The sequence below is a fragment of the Archocentrus centrarchus genome, chromosome 22, assembly GCF_007364275.1.
Source record: "Archocentrus centrarchus isolate MPI-CPG fArcCen1 chromosome 22, fArcCen1, whole genome shotgun sequence".
NCBI lineage: Eukaryota > Metazoa > Chordata > Actinopteri > Cichliformes > Cichlidae > Archocentrus > Archocentrus centrarchus.
In genome coordinates this window covers 26,871,958-26,891,880 of record NC_044367.1, presented here as the reverse complement: position 1 = coordinate 26,891,880, position 19,923 = coordinate 26,871,958, and the positions used below count along the sequence as shown (strand labels likewise).

At 42.6% G+C, this 19,923-nt stretch overlaps 3 protein-coding genes across 9 annotated transcripts in view; all 3 read left to right on the top strand.

The window, feature by feature from the left end:
- LOC115772186 (apoptosis-stimulating of p53 protein 1-like) overlaps positions 1-5,215 on the top strand; it is a 52,813-nt gene extending 47,598 nt beyond the window's left edge. For all 7 annotated transcript variants that reach the window (XM_030718201.1, XM_030718200.1, XM_030718202.1 and 4 more), the window contains 5 exons: positions 71-208; positions 1,515-1,648; positions 2,443-2,609; positions 2,683-2,882; positions 3,662-5,215. In XM_030718201.1, coding sequence (XP_030574061.1) covers positions 71-208; positions 1,515-1,648; positions 2,443-2,609; positions 2,683-2,882; positions 3,662-3,703 — 681 coding nt within the window. In that variant the 3' untranslated portion in view covers positions 3,704-5,215. The remainder of the gene's footprint in view (positions 1-70; positions 209-1,514; positions 1,649-2,442; positions 2,610-2,682; positions 2,883-3,661) is intronic.
- Positions 5,216-5,877: 662 nt separating this feature from the next.
- LOC115772584 (serine dehydratase-like) lies at positions 5,878-14,098 on the top strand. Its single transcript, XM_030718919.1, is given in 11 exon segments — positions 5,878-5,980; positions 8,428-8,581; positions 8,670-8,706; positions 8,794-8,877; positions 8,880-8,932; positions 9,036-9,124; positions 9,208-9,372; positions 9,374-9,439; positions 9,526-9,656; positions 11,539-11,625; positions 11,762-14,098. Coding segments are annotated over 10 exon segments (963 nt in total). The 5' UTR covers positions 5,878-5,980; positions 8,428-8,434; the 3' UTR covers positions 11,866-14,098.
- A 5,454-nt stretch (positions 14,099-19,552) lies between these two features.
- syt14a (synaptotagmin XIVa) overlaps positions 19,553-19,923 on the top strand; it is a 46,859-nt gene continuing 46,488 nt past the window's right edge. The window contains exon 1 of the mRNA XM_030759142.1: positions 19,553-19,574. Coding sequence (XP_030615002.1) covers positions 19,562-19,574 — 13 coding nt within the window. The 5' untranslated portion in view covers positions 19,553-19,561. The remainder of the gene's footprint in view (positions 19,575-19,923) is intronic.

The window sequence follows — 19,923 nt, the reverse complement described above, 5'->3', positions numbered from 1 at the left end:
TAGAGTATGCATTGTTACTAATCTAAACAACATAATAACTTTGCTTCTTCTCTCACCCCGTCTGCTGCAGGTGAAGCGAACCAACCTGAAGAAGCCGTCATCAGAGCGAACAGGCCACGGCCTGAGAGTCAAGTTCAACCCTCTGGCTCTCCTGCTGGATGCGTCATTGGAGGGAGAGTTTGATCTGGTCCAGAGAATCATATATGAGGTAAAACACAACATGATGATAGTACTCGTATAATACATTCTCAGTTGGTCTTTCCTTTTGCAAAGGTGAAGATTTAGTTGATTTCTGTAACTACAACAGCCAAAGTTCCAAATTATTCTTAAACACTGAAGTTGATGTGGCTTTAAGATTTGGCGTTTCGGAGCCATGGATCCAAAATGTTAGTTTGATGATCTCAGAGCCACGCGGCTGTGTCTTTTAGCATGTGACGGGGAGCTTCATGATGCTAGAAGATCATCACAAAATTTCTCCTGAATTGGTGGAAGAAGTTGGTCTTTGTGTGGTCAGTCCTTTAAAAGCAGAAGCCTGCAGGCTGTGATCAGCTGATGAGGCAGGAGTGGGCCACCATCAGTTAGGATTTGGGCCAGAAGCTGATATCCAGCACGCCACCGAGAACTGCAGAAGAAACCCTCTGACGCTCACTGCAGTGAAGATATTGAAATGTATCGGGCTGAGTACCGAGCCTTGAGGTGTACCGTGCGTTACATTGTGTCATCAAGCAAAATATGATCTGTATCTTGAAGATGACCTAAACAACAAGAATCTCGTGAAAAATTAGTGCTGCTGTCTAAACCCTGAACAAAGAGTCTCTGAAGTTGAACGTAGCCGTTTGTCAGCTGTGGAAAGTTGTTTTTTTTTTTTTAGAAAGCAAAGTGAGTTTAAAGTCTAAAAAACACATTTTTATGAGGGAAACTTCAGATTTATGACGGCTTTTAAGTAGAGCTGAAAATCATCACACAGCCTCCGATGTGGTTACACTTGTAAAGGTCACTTTTCTGTGTTGCATTTAAAAAAAAAAAACATTGTGTTATGCAACAGTGTAATATTTTTACATGCCAGTAATTACACCCACATGCAAACTGCCTCGACAGAACTGCCATTTACGCGGTAGTTTTAAGGCTTTTTCCTGACGATTCTTACCTTTAATCTGTGCCAGCAGAGTCGAGGTCTCAGCAGGGAAGTTATTGTTGAGGACACGCTCTGCAGCAGCAGAGAAAACAAAGCCTTACATCTTTCACTGTGAAAAAAAAAGAGTCCGTACTGACTCAGCTGCAAACTGAAGCTGATGTTCTCAAAGAAACAGTCAGATCACAACAAGCTCAGTTTGATCGTTTTACGCCCTGAAGCTGTGAGACTCAACGGCTTTCAAACTACGTTGAATCCTGAGTTTTGCACTGAAATCGTTCTCAGCTTCTCGAGGCTGATGTCACCAGTGTGGTGGTAGGCAGCCAATATCTTAATTCAGAATTCAGGAGTCTGATATTTGTACACATCTCTTTGATTTCAGGTGGAGAACCCCAGCATGCCCAATGATGAGGGCATAACTCCTCTTCATAATGCTGTCTGCGCTGGTCATCATCATATTGTGAAGTTTCTGCTGGACTTTGGAGTTAACGTGAACGCGGCCGACAGTGACGGATGGTCAGTGCCTTCGTTCAGCCTTTGTGTTGTGCTGTAACGCAGACTAATAACAGCAGCGGCTGCATGAAGGACTTTGGAGGAGTTTGAGTAATGAGCACACTTTGTGGCAGCGATGCTGCAGCTCGGCTCACAGGCAGCAGCGGTGGAGATAATTGACTCAGCTGCCTTAGCAGCATTGAAGGAGGAGATTACCATATGCAATTAGTATTCACAAGTTATTTGATTTAATTACTGATGCATCTGACTGCTTCGTGATCAGTTTAATTAATACTGTAGTATTTGTGAAGTGTGTTATTGGAACATCTTTTTCCTCTCTGGCAGTCATACAAAATGTGGTTAAGTGAGTTAATGCGAAAACTCCGACGGCTTCTCTCAGTCTCAGTGTGGTGATGTTTGGTGTATCACCTGTTAGAAGGATCGTGTGTGCGTGTGTGTGTGTGTGTGTGTGTGTGTGTGTGTGTGTGTGTGAGTGTGTGTATGAGGAGGTGCAGTCGAAGTGAGAAATTAGACCATAATTGAGGTGCGTGCACTCCGCTGTCTCTGACACTGTGCTGAAAGGCGACCACTATAAATAAATTGGGTTTTATTTTGGGCCTACCGTCCCTTATTATGTTACAAATTAACCAATTCAGGAAATTCATATTCTTTTGTTCTACAGAGTTTGGGAAACACCCTTTAAATATAAAATAGGGATTTCCAGTCTCCTCCTCAGAGTGAATCTAGTAGAGACCAAGAATAAAACATGGAGTTGGAAATCAGCATACAGGTCCCATTTAATGCTGTTGTTTTCTCAGGACTCCACTGCACTGCGCAGCTTCATGTAACAGCGTCCACCTCTGTAAGATGCTGGTAGAGTCCGGAGCGGCCATTTTTGCCACAACGATCAGCGACGTCGAAACGGCTGCGGACAAATGTGAAGAAATGGAAGAGGGCTACACCCAGTGTTCTCAGTTCCTCTATGGTAGGAAGGTACAGACACGCTCGTGCGAATTTCCATCTCTGCACAGGTAAATTCATCATTCCGTCTCTCTCAGGTGTACAGGAAAAGCTGGGTGTGATGAACAAAGGTTTAGTCTACGCTCTGTGGGACTACGCTGCCCAGCAGTCTGACGAGCTCTCCTTCAGCGAGGGCGACGCCATCACCGTGCTGCGCCGCCATGACGACACAGAGACCGAGTGGTGGTGGGCACGGCTGAACGACCGCGAGGGATACGTACCCAGAAATCTGCTGGGGGTGAGAGAACCGAAACAGTCACTCCTGTGGAAATGTTTCCAGTGAGAAAGGCAGACTGGCCGGTGTGTACAAGCAATTAGAAAACCTCGAGATAACAGGAGGACAAAAGTGAGAGAAAGCAACGAAATCACTTAAAACCAAGTTTATAAAGATGGGTGTCAGCGATGCTGTGAGCCTTGTCTCCTCAGGCAGGTAAATGACATGGTTTAAGTCTTCAGCAGGAGGACTCACATGAGGATCTAAGTCTGCAAACTGGGTCATGTGAGGTCAATGTTTGTGCAACATGCTCAGCAGCATGCTTTAAATGTGATCAGCTGTAAGACATGCAGGGAGCCAGTGGAGAGACGCCAGGATTGGGGATCTATGAAAGTAGGAAGTCAAGCTTCTGCTTTAAGAACTAGTTGGAGGCAAAAGCGGGACTTTTCATTTATGCCATAAAAAGGAGAGATGCAATAAAGTTCACAAGAGCTGCACAACTCTTTTCCAAAGATTAGGGCTCAGTCAAATTCTGCCCTTAAGTTTCAGGCAGCTGGCTTCATGTTAGAGGCCAAGGGCACTTTCAAAAGATAAGATTTCTGATTTTGAGTTATTTAACTGATGAACAGTTTGTCACACCAGAAGTATGCAAATGCAGGAGAGACCTTGTTCCCGCGCAGTGTCTCGCAGCCCCGTCATGATGTTCGGGCACCTTGAGAACATTGTTAACATGATGTAGTGACCTCACCTCCACCCTCACTCACTCTCACTAGCTCTCTGTGTCTGTCTTGCTCTCTCTCCAGCTGTATCCAAGGATCAAACCCAGACAACGCTCACTGGCATAAAGCCCAGATCAGGAGCCACGTGCACGCTCACAGAGGGGGCATGCATGCGGGGAAGAAGAAGAGTTGGAGGAGGAGGAGGAGCAGCAGGAGAGAGATGGAGCCACTTCCTTCTGTTCGTGTAGAGGCAACAGAGCCACGTCATGATAGATGCAGTGTGTATTTTCACCGAGATGCTGCAGAGCTCAAGTAAATTCATAAATCCACAAGTGTTCAGCTGCATGAGAGATGCTGGATGGAAAAAAACAAACAGTATTAAAAACAGTTTAATTGCAGCTTTTAAGCTCCACCCAGCTTAAAATACCATGAGTTTGGAGTTATTATAAAGCTTTATCTGACATTCTCTAAATATGCTTTAAATGTCACTTTATTTTTGTACGGTGTTAATTTAAAGAAGAACAAAACACCCAGATAGATGTTTTTAGTGCCAGCCTCATCAGCCGCATAGCAAAAGAATGTGCTCTTCTCGGCTGCAATGCAGTGCGAAGATTTTAATTGCGGTAAATTCACAGGCAGAAAGTATGTGCGAGATGTGGAAATGTGGAAGTGAAGCAGGAAAGAGGAAAGTGAGGGGAGAGCGACGTTAGCGGGAGTCAGGTTTCAGCAGAAAATGAATCAGAGGGAAAGAGTTGGAAGTGCAACCACAAGACTGTGACACGTGGAAGCTCGGATCTGCAGCCACCCACGCACGGGGGAACAAAAAAGGCTTGAAGTCAAGTCAGAATAACGGGCCGTTTCTGAGTTTACAATCTGATATTAAAGCATTTGTGAACCATTATGGGATAAATGCATGCTGTCATGTCTACATGTGTCCAACTGCCAGAAGGGTTGTTGAGGGTAAAGCAGGAGAAAGGAGGAAGAGAGGAAGGAAAATGAGAAGAAAAAGGGTGTGAACGTGAAGGATGGATGATACTTTTATTTAAAAACGCTGCTAGTTGTTGCCTATTTTTCATCAGACTAAAGACACTGGTCCTCATGTGAAAACTAACAATAACCCATCGACCACAAGCTCACTTTTTTATCATCTGTCAATCTGCTGTTAAATACATTAAAGCTCCTGTGGCTGCAAACCCGGCTTCATTCTGGCCTGGAAAATAAAAACTGTGACAATGTTAAAAAAGGGGCTAAATTAGCCGGGAGTGAGCAAAGAATTTAAAGTCTCATATTTTACTGCTCTTATGGCCAAAATCCCTGATTTGTATTGCTTTATTTGAAACGAAACATTGCTTTTTATCATTATTTTCATCATCACTAGCACACGCTGCTCCCGTTTGTGTTCATGTGTCAGTGCTGGTGCTGCTCACTGCTGCCACCTTGTGTACAGGAAGGTTTTGACAGGAAATAAAGCCTCGTTTCCTTAAACACGTGCTGTGTAAAATATGAAGCAATAAGATGAGTGATGTTTGATGTGAGAGTGGGAAATTGTTCTGAGGAGTGCTTACCATTACTTTGTGTATATGCAAACTGTAACTATACAGCTTATGTACAATATTAATAAAGAAATTATAATCCCAACAATGAATAAAAAACATGACTCGGTATATTTTCTAACAATGCACAGCTGGAACAATTAATTATTATACGCAGCACTGAAAATACACGCAGACACACATGAACTCACACACCTCAAAGCCTTGGCAATAAACTGTGGACCTTAGAGGGGAGTTAAAAGTTCAAAGGTCACTCCGGATAGACAGCGCAGGTGGAAAGTTTCTTCACACGTAAGTTTCTTCTTCATTAAATCCTTAGTGTCGACACTGAATTTATGCAGCTTCACGCCTCAGAGCTAAACTCTAACACAGTAACTGAACTTCACAAAGTACAAAATGGAAAAATAAACCAGCCATCAGAAAAAAATGACCTATGTGGGCCTAAATGTTTTTCTTCATCTTTTATTAATATAGTGAATGAAGACCCAAACGCAGGTATCGTGGTTATTTATTTATTTAATTAGAAATCTTGTGATTTAAATTTAGTTTCAGGTAGTTTTCAGTTTAGTTTTATAGTTAAAAAATGTTCAGTAAAGTTTATTTTAACTCCGTTTGTTCTACTCTCTTGTATGTATGTAATCTTTATATGTAGTTTTGTTGAAGTTGACTAAACCCAACATAACCTTGGTTCCCGGCAGTGACGTTAGTGTCATTAAATACGCGTAAACGTTTATTTTGAAGTAGTAACCGGAAGTGGCCGTATTCCTATTGGATGTGCTACAGCCCTAAAAACATAAACAGCTGATCAGTTTGTGTTTGGGGCTCCTTCATGAGGACATTTTAACCGAACGTAAGTCACTAATTTATGCTTATGGTGCGTCGTGACCTCCGGAAGGTCAGCGCAGGTCAGTTTAGTGTTTCGCTGTCCTGCTGCAGCTGCAGAGGCGAGCAGATAAGATTCAGCGCTCTGCTTGTATTAAATCCGTAAATGTAAATTTTCTAATGTAAAGCTTCTGATTTGCTTTCCAGAATGAAGGAAGCTGCGTGTCAAAGCTGTTCCGTCAGCAAACAAACAAACAAAAAGTATTTTTCTTTAAATGCTTTTGATTTGGTTTTGACTCCTGACATTTTGTATTTTCATTGTATTTAATAATAACAGTAATAATGCAATTGGGCAATAGAACGTTACATTAGGACATAAATATTAAAATTGTTGCCTAATTAGCTGTAAGTATTATGTTTGCTTTTATGGTCGATGTGATAAAGATGAGTTTAGGGATGAAAACATGAAGCTATCCGGTATTTTTCAGTCTGGAGAAACACAGTTAATAAAAAGTTTTTTGGTATTCAATTAAGAATACCAAAAAACTTATTATTATTATTATTAATGCTGGAGGTGCACCTGAGTCTTGGCTCTATTTTAGGTTCTGATATACCCACTGTTTTCTATGATTCTTAGTGTTTGTATTTATAGTTTTTAATCATCCACTGTTTCAGTTTGTTCCGTCTTTATTTCTTATGCCTCCCTGTTTAATCATAGGTCACTTACTATTATTATTATTATTATTATTATTATTAGTAGTAGTAGTAGTAGTAGTAGTGGCAAAAATCAGGTGGCAGGCTGTGCCTTTATTTTATTTAACTATTGTTAATAACTTTCTTAGAGTCTAACCCAGCCAAAGGAGGGGCCACAAGCCAGTGTAGTCATAGGGCCGGTCCCAAGCTTGGATAAATGGGAAGGTTTGTGTCAGGAAGGCCAAACATGTGGACAAAGGTGGTGATGATTACCATGAAGCCATACTATGAAGTTGTGGGAAAGCTAGGTTAAAAAGAGATCAGTGAGCAGCAGTATGCTCGTGCTGAGAAAGAGCACTGCAGATGTGAGAGTGTTGATGGAGAGTTATGGAGAAGACCAGAAGGAGTTGCACTGTATCTTTGTTTATCTTGAGAAAGCATATGATCGGATGCCACGAGGGGAACTGTGGTACTGTATGAGCAAGTCAGGCGTTGCAGGGCGTGTATGAGGACAGCAGTGGTGAGATGTGTTGTAGGAGTGAGAGATGGGTTTAGGTGGGGGTGGGATTATATCAGCTGACAGATGAGGTCAGGCAGGAATATCTGTGGACTGTGATGTTTGCAGATGACACTGTGATCTGTTGTGAGAGTAGGGAGCAGGTGCACCTGCAGAGGTGGAGGTGGGCTCTGACAGAAGGTGTGCTAAGACAGAATACATGTGTGTGAAGGAGAAGGAGACAGGTGTAACAGTAGAGGTAATGAAGATGGGTGCGTTTAGATACCTGGGATCAACCATCCCAAGAAACAGACTGTGAAGAAGAGAGAGCAGGCAGGGTGGAGTGGGTGGAGACGAGTGTCAGGGTGATTTGTGACAGAACTAAAGCAGCAGGAGTGAAGGGAAGATTTAGGCCTTTGGCCTCTACTAACAAGCTCAAAGGCACACCTCACCGGGCACCACACAGTTACAACAGTTTTTGACAGCTGTGTGATGATAGATTTTTCCAATTAAAACTACTGCAATAAAAAAAACACTTTTGGACAGTTTTTAATTAGACAGAATTTATACCCACACTAATTCATATTACATAAACACAGGTGGGTCTACAAAACCAAACTTCAAGGGGCACATGGTCATAAAGCAACTCAAATTATATCATAAAGTGGATACAGTGTCATGTGACAAAAGGGGGCATTGGATAAAAGTGAGGTCCTAAACATAAATGAGAGCAGATATAACAGCCTCAAATCCATATTTCTAATCTAAGCATACAGTGTATGTGACTACTATAATTGTCAATAAATTATATAAGAATAATAGCTGTAAAATACCAATATCAAAGTAATAAAAAGTAATAAAAAATTCCCAACAGTTGAAATACCTGTTCACCACTTTGTAAATGTTACTGTGTTATGACTGAAGGCAGCACTCTCCATCTTTGGATTTACAGTAATATTTCCATGTGCACTGGCACACCAGAGGGTTCAGAGGAAGCCAAAGAAAATGATTTGTCAGATGGTTTCATCAGAACTGAAGCAGAAACTGAAGAAGAAGGTGGCAAACACAATGGAAGGAAGGAAGAAAGGGAAAGATGGTGGTTTTACAGAGTTCAGTGGAAAGTGGGAAAAACAAGAGATTAAAATCAAGAAAGATACAAAAGGCTGTTCAGATTAGATAATTACAGTCTGCCGACTGCCAGTAAACCTAATGGAAGAAGTAAATGTGCATAAAAGATGAATCATTTTTCCACTGCATCACCTTTTACTGCTTCATGTTTTTGGCAGGTGCACCATGACAGAGCGTTTCCACCTGAACACACCGCTGCTGGAGAGCGTCAGCATGTCCAAGCGGGTGGGGACCGCCGTCTACCTAAAAATGGAGAATGCACAGCCCACTGGTTCCTTCAAGATCCGTGGCATCGGACACCTCTGCCAGCAGGTGGGAACTCTGACACACACACACACACACACACACACAGCTTCAGATGCACAGTGTCAGGCGGTGACTGTTTGATGTGTCGTTGCAGCTCGCCAGACAGTCCAAAGGCGTGATCTGCTCTTCAGGTGACCTCTGTCCTGTTACATAACATGTTCTCGTTACACTGTGACATTAGTGCGTTCCTGTAGTGTTGAAGGTGGTGTTTGTTTCAGGTGGGAATGCTGGCATGGCTGCAGCCTATGCAGCCAGAAAAATGGGTGTGCCAGCCACCATCATAGTTCCTTCCTCCACTCCTCAGCTGTGGTCCAAAGGCTCCAGGATCAGGGTGTTGCTGTCAAGATTGTAGGAAAGGTGAAGCTTACTAATATGGATATTTAAAATCTAGAATTTAGATCTTGTTTAATGACGACCAGAGGTTTAGCAGAGACGTTGTGGTATACTCTTATCTTTGCAGGTTTGGGATGATGCCAACGCAGAGGCTCTCAAACTGGCAGGAACTGAAGGGCTTACCTATGTTCCTCCATTTGATCACCCATTGCTATGGTAGAAAACCTCCTAATTAAAGCACAGAGCACTTTAAACTTCTGACTTTCAAACTGTACGTGTCCACACACTCACCCATACAGGGAAGGCCACGCCAGTATGGTTGTGGAGGTCGCCGCCTGTCTGGGTCCCAGCGTGAAGCCCGGAGCTGTGGTGGTGTCTGTGGGCGGAGGGGGCCTCCTGTGTGGGGTCATCCAGGGCCTGAAGGATGTGGGCTGGATGGACGTGCCCATCGTTGCCATGGAGACGGGGGGGCAGACTGTTTCATGCTGCGATTAAGGCAGGGAAGCTGGTCACTTTGGATGACATCACCAGGTTAGAATTTAAAGGAGGTTCAAAGTTCCCCTCGGTGAAGGTTTCTGAGCGCACCTTCATCCGTGCCTCCTTCCGCCTCTCCGCAGTGAGGCTAAATGTCTCGGAGCGAAGACAGCCTGCAAGCAAGCCTTCGAGTACAGCCAGAGCAGCGAGCTGACGATCATCTCCGAGGTAGTGGACCGACCAGCAGGCTCTGCACGCGGTCCAACATTCCTGGGTGAGTGTGTTTGTTTCCCCTGAATCTGCCTTTGACCCTCGGGTGGTGTGTGTGTGTGGGTGTGTGTGTGTGTGTGTGTGTGTGTGGTGTGTGTGTGTGTGCGTATGTTTATAATACCTTGTGGGGACAATTTTCCTGACATATACTACGTTGTGGGGACCAATTGCTCCTTGTGGGGACTGGAACCTTGTTCCCACAAGGGGAAACCCTGTTTTTGGGTCAGGGGTCAGAGTTAGGGCTAAGGTATGAATTGAGTTTAGGTTAGGGTTAGGGTTAGGTATGTGATGGTTAGGGTTAGGAAAAGGGTAAAGGTAAGGTTTAGGCTGTAGAAATGAATGGAAGTCAATGGAAATTCCCCACAAAGATAGCAAATCACACTTGTGTGTGTGTGTGTGTGTGTGTGGGTGTGTGTGTCTGTGTGAATTAATGCACTTTCATTTGGTTTTCTTCATAGTCAGTGTTCAAATAATGCAGTCAAAATGAGCATTTTGGTGCATTTTAATACTTCCAGTTTATCCTGTTATTGTGATAATAAGGAATATAAATAAGGTTTCAGCTGAAATGAATGAAACTTTACTTACTGCAAGACTTCCCTGCACATGAATGCTTTCATAGCCTTGCTTCCCCGTGCAGTGTTTTTCTTCAGTTTGAGCACACAGGCCTCTGTTCGCCTTTGCCTCCCTCCTGTGGGATCCTCTCCGTTGATGATGTGGGCAGTGCAGGTCTACAGAGCTACAGCCAGTGGAGGAAAGTCATTTATTAGTACATTAATTTAAGTACTATACTGTTAGTACTTATTATTACTTAAACTCAACATTAGCTGTAATTATTTTATATAATGTAACTAAAGATATGCTAATTTTATAGAACACAGCACATTGTGGAATATTCCTTTTCTTTCTAAACTTAAATATGTAACCAAAGAAAACAGGTGAGGGTGTTTGGACACAGTGGCCCCTGTGAGTCCTCCTCTGTTGACTTGGGACCCTTGGAGGGTATATTTTAAACCTGTTATTATTGATCTTGGTTTTAAGGTGAACAGTGATTTTTTTTCCAGTTTTTAATCATTTAAGGCAGCACTTTGAAACAGTGATCCATGCTTTTATTTTGTCTCGACTGGATTACTGTAGTTCACTGTATCTGGGAGTCAGTCAGTCATTACTCTCAGGTAGGCAGCGACTTTTGACGGGAACTCAAAAGAGAGAGCACATGGCCTCTGTCCTGGCCTCACTTCACTGGTTGCCTCTATATTTTAGGCTTCATTTTAAAATTCTTATGTTTGTTTTTAAATCTTTGCACAATCTTGCCCTGCCTTACCTCTCGGAGCTTCTTCACCCCTACACACCTTGTCGGTCTCTCAGGTCAGCAGACCAGCTGCTCCTGCAGGTAACAAGATCGAGAAGGAAGCTCAGAGGGGACAGGGCTGTCTCCATCGCTGGTCCCAAGTTATGGAATGACTTATCTTTGCATGTTGGAGAGGCCCCTTCACTGTCTACTTTTAAAGTTCATCTTTTCCTTGGCTTTTGACCCCAGTGAGACCTAGTTTTAAACTGTATGTTTTTGTTTTATTTGTTATTTATTTATTGTTTGTGTGTTTTGTCAGCTGTGTGCTTTATAAATAAAGATGGTATGGTGTGGTATGGTCTGAAATGCCTCTCCTGTCACTGACTATGGCAAAGTTCAGACCATGCCGAAACACATTTGTCATCAATAACTTTCAGCTTACTGGTTTGTAGCTTTGCTGAGAGATGCATGAATCTGTCAGTACGGAACTTTTATTATTATTAAACAGTTCATATTTGAGAATGGTGGGAAAGTAGCTGGAGTAGAAGCAACTAACTGGAACTTGAGCTGCCGTTAATGTGCGGTGTGCTGGTCGCAGATGAGGAGCGTGTGCTGGTGGAGATGGCGTGCGGAGCAGCGCTGGCGGCCGTTTACAGCGGGGTTGTAGTCAGATTACAGAATGAAGGTAACTGTCATGAGTGTCAGTCTGTGACTGTTCCTGACAGCCTCGGTTTTTATTCACACGTTAAAGGCTCAGAGTAATAATGAGATCAATGAGATAAAAAGTCAGCGCTCATATTTACTGTTTCGCCTTCTTTTAGGTCGTCTGCCAGCTCTCTTGGGCCCCCTGCTGGTGATTGTGTGCGGTGGCTCCAGCATCAACTTGGAGCATCTGAACAACCTGAAGCGCAAACTGCAGAATTAAACTGTTGTGTGTGTGCAGGTGTGTGTGCGTGGGCAGGGTGTGTGTGGGCAGGGTGGTGTACTACAATGAAAAACCTTCACTGAATGACGAGTGAAAGGATGAAAAGGAAAATAAAGAAAATCACAATTTAGTGTCAACTTTGAAGCAAAAAGTATTTTTTGTATAATTTAAAAGAAGAATTCTAATGTTTCAGTGTGATTTCCATTTTAAATAACTAAAAGAAATCTCTATACACTATTGAATAATTGACTTTAGATCTAATGTTGTGCAATTATTGCTCAGTGTTCAGTTACACAGTTTTGTCACATGTGGTGTCACAGTTCTCTAATCAAATATACCCAGACAGAGTCAGACACACTGCAGGCAATATGTTGATATTTATGTCTTAATCTGAACATCTTTATTCCATCATATTGTCAGGAAGCTCACATCAAGTCTCAGTGAAGTTCTGTGTTTCACTGCACGTGTGATTTCTGCTGATAACAAAACAGTTAGTTATTGTTTTGTGAATCTCATATCCTTGTCGTGTTCCCCGTGGTGTTCAGAGAGCATCAGCACGAGGTGGCTGCAAATACTGACAGTTATGATTACATGCAATGAAACAAACAGTATAAAAGAGCAAAGCAATATGTTAAAATGTTAGACACACATCAATATAAATAAAAGTGTAACTGAACTCGTGGGTCATTTCCATCACGGCCTTCATGTTGCACTGAACACAAGTGTCGCAGCTCAGTTCAGTGCCATGTTATTCCACTGATCCTGTAATTTTGAAAATTTATGAAAGTAAAACTTTGCTTGGCTTCTTTAAATATCCATCCATCCATTTTCTTCTCCAGTTCAGGATCGTGGTTGGCCTTTAGTTTATCCCAGCTGTCACAGGGTGAGAGGTCACAGCCACTCACACTTATGGCCAATTTAGAATCACCAGTTAACCCAACATGCATGTCTTCAGACTGGGGGTGGGCAGAGAACCCACACGAACAACAACATGTGAGCTCCACACAGAAAGGCCTCAGACAGTTGGTGCCTCAAACCCAGGACCTTCCTGCTGTGAGGCGGTGGTGCTAACCACCACACTACTGTTACCTTCTTCTGACATGCATTTCCCCCACTTTCCCTCCACCCGGCTAGCTGCAGCATCAGTCTGGTACATAAAAGGAAGCAACCATCAGCATTTGAGTGTGTGGATCCTCATGGATACATGAGGAGGCCTCATTAAATATACTGAAGTTATTGCACATGAAAAATCAGAGTTAACCCTGGGCTCTTAGCCGCTGTGATCGGGTCCAGTCCCTCACAGCTGTGGCATTGATATATTTGAAGGGAACACAGACTTTTGCTGCTGGATTGTTTCACGTCACATTAAAATTAGCAGTCAGGTCACTTTGTGTTCTGTGTAGGCAGCTATTGCTATGGAAACAGCTCCTCGCTGCTCTGTGCAGAGTTCAGTTTAACAACTTGTAGCTAATGCTTGCCTTCCCAGCTCTCAGACAGTTGCATAAGATGTCAGGTTGTTCACAAAGAGCGCCGGCAGATAATGGACTTCATGCGAACGCTTGCATAACGCTGGTGTGCGGCTCGGCGTGGAATCTTGAAAACAGGAGTTCTTTGTGATCGTCATAATAAAAGCACATGATGCAGGTGCAGGCTTTGGTTCAGTCTACACATTTCAAACACCCTTTGAGCCCTTTTTATAGTTTCAGAATGAATATATTAGATGGTTTCTTCTGCAGAATAAGCAGCAATATAAATAAATAATTATGCAATGAGAATAACTGCATAGAGAGAAGAAAAGACAGGAAGATAAGAAGATTGTGGCATTGTGTTGCCACACATCTGAATACTCCAGACCAGCAACACTACTGCCTTCATAGAGGTAGTTACACTTAATCAATTATCAATTTCTGATCATTCGCTGGTGAAAACTTGAAAAACTGCATTTTGGGGAAACATTCAAAGGTCGTAGCACCACGTAGCAGAGGCGGCTGCTCAGAACTGGAGCTGTGTTTCAGATCAAGGCTCCTCCACATGGATAATGATCCTCAGCATACACCACAAAGCACTCTGCTATGATTTCAATGGAGCATCAAAGGAAAGAGCTAAAGTACCACCCAGTGAGCCAAAGCACCAGCTGAGAAGTGTGGAAGTGTCGTCAGGAGATGCTGTATGATGGTACAGCATATTAGGATCCCATTAATTCTGTCCATGCCATTTTCAACTGATGCATTAAAAATCATACATTACATCAAAAACGTCATTGGCGCTCTCTTTTTATTATTGAATGTGTAATAGTGAAAATCTGCTGCTTGTTGTTCCTGTTTCGCACCTCTGATCAACCCTGCACTTGTTTTTCATGCTGAAAATATTAAAGAGCTTGAAATCCATCATCACTCAGTGCCTGTCAGATTTATCCCAGTGACAAAGGAGCAGTATAAAAGCAGGTTATCTCAGGATTAGCTCAGACTGAATTTATTAATGCATACACGTATCAGTCAGCTGCAGTCTCTGCTTGAAAACACATGCATACGTGTGAATAACCAGTTTATTCCAGCAGTGACCTGCAGCGGGCTGGTTAAACTGGGGGACTCCCAGGAGCGCGATCGACATTTAACACTTCAAGGTCACACACGGTGCGGACACGATTGTGTTGTAAATGCTGCTCTCTGTGACACAACAGCCTCACAGTCCATTCAGAAGATGGGGGGGGGGGGGGGGGGGGGGGGGGCGCAGCACCTATCCCCTCACCTGCTCACCTGCTGCATTACAGGCTGAGCAATTTTCCGCTCTGTTCCTACATGATTAAAGATTCTCGGTCTAAATCATCCATCTACCCGACCTGCAGCTGTGCTCCCACCTCTGCTGGATGTGATCTGGGCAGCAGGCTGACAGAGGAGCTAATGGACACACCAGCCCATTTCTATGACAACAGGAAGCGTTGATGAGCCCGGCAGAGGGCATCTGAACAGAGCTGCAGCTATAAATAGAACAAGTAAACAAGAATGAACAGAGGAGGTGGAGAGAGCGGCGCGTGTCTGTGTTTACGTGTTGTGCGTGCACAGTTCCACATATGTACATGTATTTTGCACATATTTATTTATGTTATTAACATGCAAAATGTCCTGTCCATTAAGATCCCGTCCTCTTGGACTTTTATACTCGCAACAAAAGAGATTTTAGATATCAGCACAATTTGCTGCAGACAAATTAGGCAGTATATTTTTAGAAATGGACAAATGACCTGAAGACTTATTTAGAGGTGACTGCGTTTCCATTCATGCTAAAAGAACGGATTTAATCATTTGGCTCAGGGATGAAACTTCTGTTTGCTTTACAAGCTGCAGTTTTGTAGCATTCAAATAAACAAAATACTGGAAATAAAAGAGGCAAAATATGTTTCTTATTGCCGCTGAAAGAAGAGAAGCTTGACATTTTATTGGTGTACTAATTAATCATTTATGTACGGATGCTCTTAATTTATAAAGGTCCTGCAGCCTAATTGTCTTGTACTGCATGTGGCAGTGTAGAGGTCACAGTTAGAGGTCAGTCCTGCTGGGCCGATCCTGCCAGTCATCAACATTTTTCAAATATTTTATTTCACAGTTGCATTCAAATAAAATCTTTTTTTTTTAATGCAACTTTACAAAGTCTCACGATAAGAAAACTCAAGTAAGTTAAACTTCTTTTTAAACTATTTTTTAGTTCAAACTGTTGTTAACTATTATCTCAGCTGTTGGTTCATCTTTAGGTCACTACATTTGTTTCTTAGGAGACTCATGTGCACTGCATCTCTTCATGTTCTCCCCACAGTGAAATAAAACAAACAAAGCCAGCTTCATCCTGGTATAAGTGGTTTTACTGTAGCTGCATTTCCTTTGGTATCACAGTGTATTCTACCACTGAGCCTCGGTGCAGCCCCTCCTTTCATCCTCTTCTCTTTAAGCCAGCTTGCTTCTGATTGGCTGTGAATATGGAGGTTTAGTAGCAGCAGGCAGGTGGGAGCTGTGTTCCTGAGATGACCATATAAGGAAATCCCCTCTCTTTGACATCATATAGAGCCAAGAGTAAAAAAAAAATGTCTGAAATTGAAGTCTGAACCTTTTGGCTGTCAAGGATTCCTTGTACCATGTTCATCATGGAAATGCATCCTAGCAGTATGAATATGACAGACTGCAAAGAAAATAACAGCTGGAACAGCTTTTAGGGCTCTAATAATGAGCAAACCCAACATGTTGCAAATACAACTAAATGGATTCAAAGCAGGCAAACTCGGTGTTATATTAACCGTTGCATTTGTCCATTTGTATTTGTCTATTCTGTTGTCTGTTGTTTGTGCTGAACGGTGAGTCTGCTGAGTGGAGTAGAACAAAGTCTCCTTCACATCAGCAGAAAGATGTTTTTGCCTGAGAAAGCTTCACTCCATTCAGTCTCACAGCTGAAGTCAGACATTACTGACCTGCATTATGCTGAAATTGATGAGGCTGCATGTATCGTGGAGCTCTGATCAGCTATAGCATCCTTCTATTACAGCGTGTTGATGTTGGTAACGCTTTTCAACCTGCCTGTCAGGATTTATTGCAAAGCACTTTTCAGACGTGTAATTGATGTGCGTCTCAAAGTACACGACATCCTGGGTTCATGCTGCTTTTAACACATGCCACACACAGAACTGTGGTTCTAAATTTCGTAAGGGGGGCAGAAGGAGGGGACAGCGACGGCGTGTCATTGAGTAACGTTTGCTCGTGTTTTTTGACAGGGAATCACAAGGTAGCGCTCAGCAGCTGCTGCGTGTATCCAAGGCAACTGGATGACGGCATGGGAGTACACACCGAGTCTCAAAATAAGCTTGATGAGTTTTCTGATTCATCATGACAACAGGGTTCTTATTAAGATACATATTATCCAACAGCTGCATGCTTTCAGAGGCTTCAGGAAAACGATGAGGACACGATGAGCTTAACTGCAGTTTAATGAAGGGTTGTTGAACCTCATCAGTAAACGAGACAGCTGAAGCCGCATAGTGAGCTCAGGTTGGAGTAAATACACTGCCCACTTCATTAGGTACACCTTGCTGGTAACCAGATTGGACCTCCTTTTGCCTTCAGTTGATTCTTAAATGCTTTAATTCTTCGTGGCATAGATTCAACAAGGGCCTGGAAACATGTTGACATGATAGCATCAAATAGGTTGCTGGCAGATGTTGTTGCTGCAGAATGGTGTCTGGTGACTGTAGAGGCCATTTGAATACAGTGAAGCTGTCATATTCAAGAAACCAGTTTGAAATGATTTGAGCTTCTTGGACGTGGAAGAAGCAGCAAGCTTACAGCAAGCCATTTTATTAGTCAGATAATATGTCAGATAATACCATCATTATATTCCAGAAAGGCATAAACAGCACAAACACAGTTGAGAGGTATTAGCAGGTTATGAAAAAAAAAAATCACTCCCACGTAGCTGTTATGAAGGGAAAACTACTACAGTCTAGGCTGTAAACATGCTTACTCCTCCTCTACAGTTGGGACATTTAACATAGAAGTCTATGGCAAATGCCTCAGTTTTGGAGGCTGCCTCGAGTGGCCACTCAAGGAACTGCAGTTTGAGTAAATTCCATTACACGGAGAAGCCTTTTACAGGAGGGGCCTGTAGGATTTGTTGTACAGTAGAAAATTACAGTAGAGCCACCACACCCCAGCCAGCAGGGTTTTCATCATCAATAATGTCATGCTCTATGAATATTTCATCTAAGTGCTGTATTTAATACCTGACCTTTAAGATTTTCATTGTAGGGAAGCAGTGATTTCACACGACTCGCTCCGTGTAACTGTCGATAAATCCTCAACAGTTACAGCTGGATGATGCTGGTGTCTCCTGTAGTGGACTTCCCACAAACCTCAGAGTGCTTTTTAACTACTACCAGAAACATTGAACTTGTTGCATACAATCACTGGCAAATATTACTTTTGGCTCTGAAGAACAAAGACAAACACTTCATGTTGATTTATTTATTTAAAAAGCAGTTCTCTGTTCACAGGAATCAGAGCCCTCCTGCTTTATTTTCCAGCCATCAGAAATCAGGAGATGGTCATCATCTGAGGTGGTGGGTGAACAAGCAGCACTGAGTCATTTGAAGCATGACTGAGAACCACTGCTGAAAATCAGTTTACCTGCAGATGTATCACAAAAATTACCATAAATGATACCTAAATACTTAAAATGCCTTCCATCAGTACCAGCTTACCAGAGAAATGCTAAATGATTATAATCTTTAATCTGTGTTTTCAATTATACATTACCAATTAGATTCCTAAAATGAAAATCTGTGACATGTTTCGAGTTAATGAAGAGGACATTTATTACATGCTTATTAGTTTTGGGAGCTAAAACTGCTGCAAGCAAAATTTCTCCCCAAGCTTGTTTGAGTCAGGATTTCAGCTAGTTTTGGGTCTCATGTGTTTTTTCACTTCATTACGTGTCAAATGTTCCATTGGGTGATGGCTCAGGGCTGCAGGCTGATCAGTGTAGTCCCTCGATACAGAGCCACGGCTGTATGTGTGCAGAATGAAGAAATAAGGAACCTCACACCCCCGAAAAAGTCTAAATTGCAGCACGTGTTGGCCCAAAGCATTAAATGTATCCATGCAATATGCAGTTCTCCCATACATAAGACATACTGTCTTTTTTATGTGCAGTGATAATAAACCTCTTTATCATGGAGGTCCATAATCACGAGGCCGTTTTTGCACTTCAACCTCAGGCCCTGAAAAGGCTCATGTATTTTTGAACATTCATCTAAAAAAATGTTTTATAATGTTAAAATGATCAGAGTGAGGTTTGTGGTGTTGTAATGGCTGCGTCCTCATTTTGAGCAGCTTCTTTTTACTTTAGAGATGTTGGAAAACTTAAAGGCAAAAGTTAAAGTAGATCATTCAGCAGGATTCTCATTGTTGCATAAAAGTATGTATGAGGCACTTTAAGTTTAGGGCTTCCCAAGCTTGCCTCTGAATTTCTTCCATAGTACCATTTAAGACTCTCCAGCAGCTGCGTGCGACTGTGTGGACTCCACATGGAGTAGGAGGGTGTAGGAGCTGGACTGGAAACTCACTGTTCAAGCTGGAGGCTATGGAAAAATGCAGTGCCACTTTTTGGTTAGAATGTGCCCTTTTTTTCTAAGGATTAAACAAGCTGGTGTCCTCTGTTACATGAAACATGAGTGTGAGTGAGAGACTGACGTCACTGGATCATTTATTACCAAAGCTGTGTATCTCAGTTCAGTTTATGCTCAAAGTGATGATAAAGACAGATCAGTTTTTTTTTTTTTATTTGCTCCTTTCCCATAAAAATGTCTGAAAACCAAAAGTAATCTGCCATAGAAACAAAGGAAGCAGTTTAGGTATGATAAACAAATATAGATCGATCAAATGAACCCATTCGATCATTTATCTGAATAATACTACTAATAATAAGCTGTATAATAAACGGACTGACAAAAATCTGATGATCAGTGGAAGTCCTGATCATATGATTCGATCTATTTGCTCTCAGCTGTGGCTGATATTTGTTTCATACATTCAGCTTCCTCCCCGAGTGTCTCATGGACTGTACCACACCGTGAGTTCCCCCCCCATCCCTCACGCTTGCAGTGGGCCGCTCCCCCTTCTTTAACCGCCCACATTGGTTGAAGCCAAAACAGAACATCATGGCGATTGATGGTAAGTAGGCCAATAACGGCTCTCCTCATCTTTTAATTAACTTCAGCTGGAAATGATATGTGTCAGCGGTGATTCGTCTGGGCTCCAAAGCGTACGTAAGCTCGGGAGATGAGTGCTCGGTTCGGCTGGAAGCGGTGAAAGTTGTTTGTGTAATTTTCTTTTAGGCGGTAATTTTCCTTTGCAGCGTGAAGGAGAGAGGCGGGAGGAAGCTGGAAGCGGCGTTTGCTCGGTTTGTAAAGGTGGTGCTGAAAGGAAAGCTCCGCTCCGCGCTTTAAACTGCACGGCATTCATCCAGACCGAGTGTGTGCACTCACCGGTGTATGTGTGTGTGTGTGTTTATGGCGTTAAT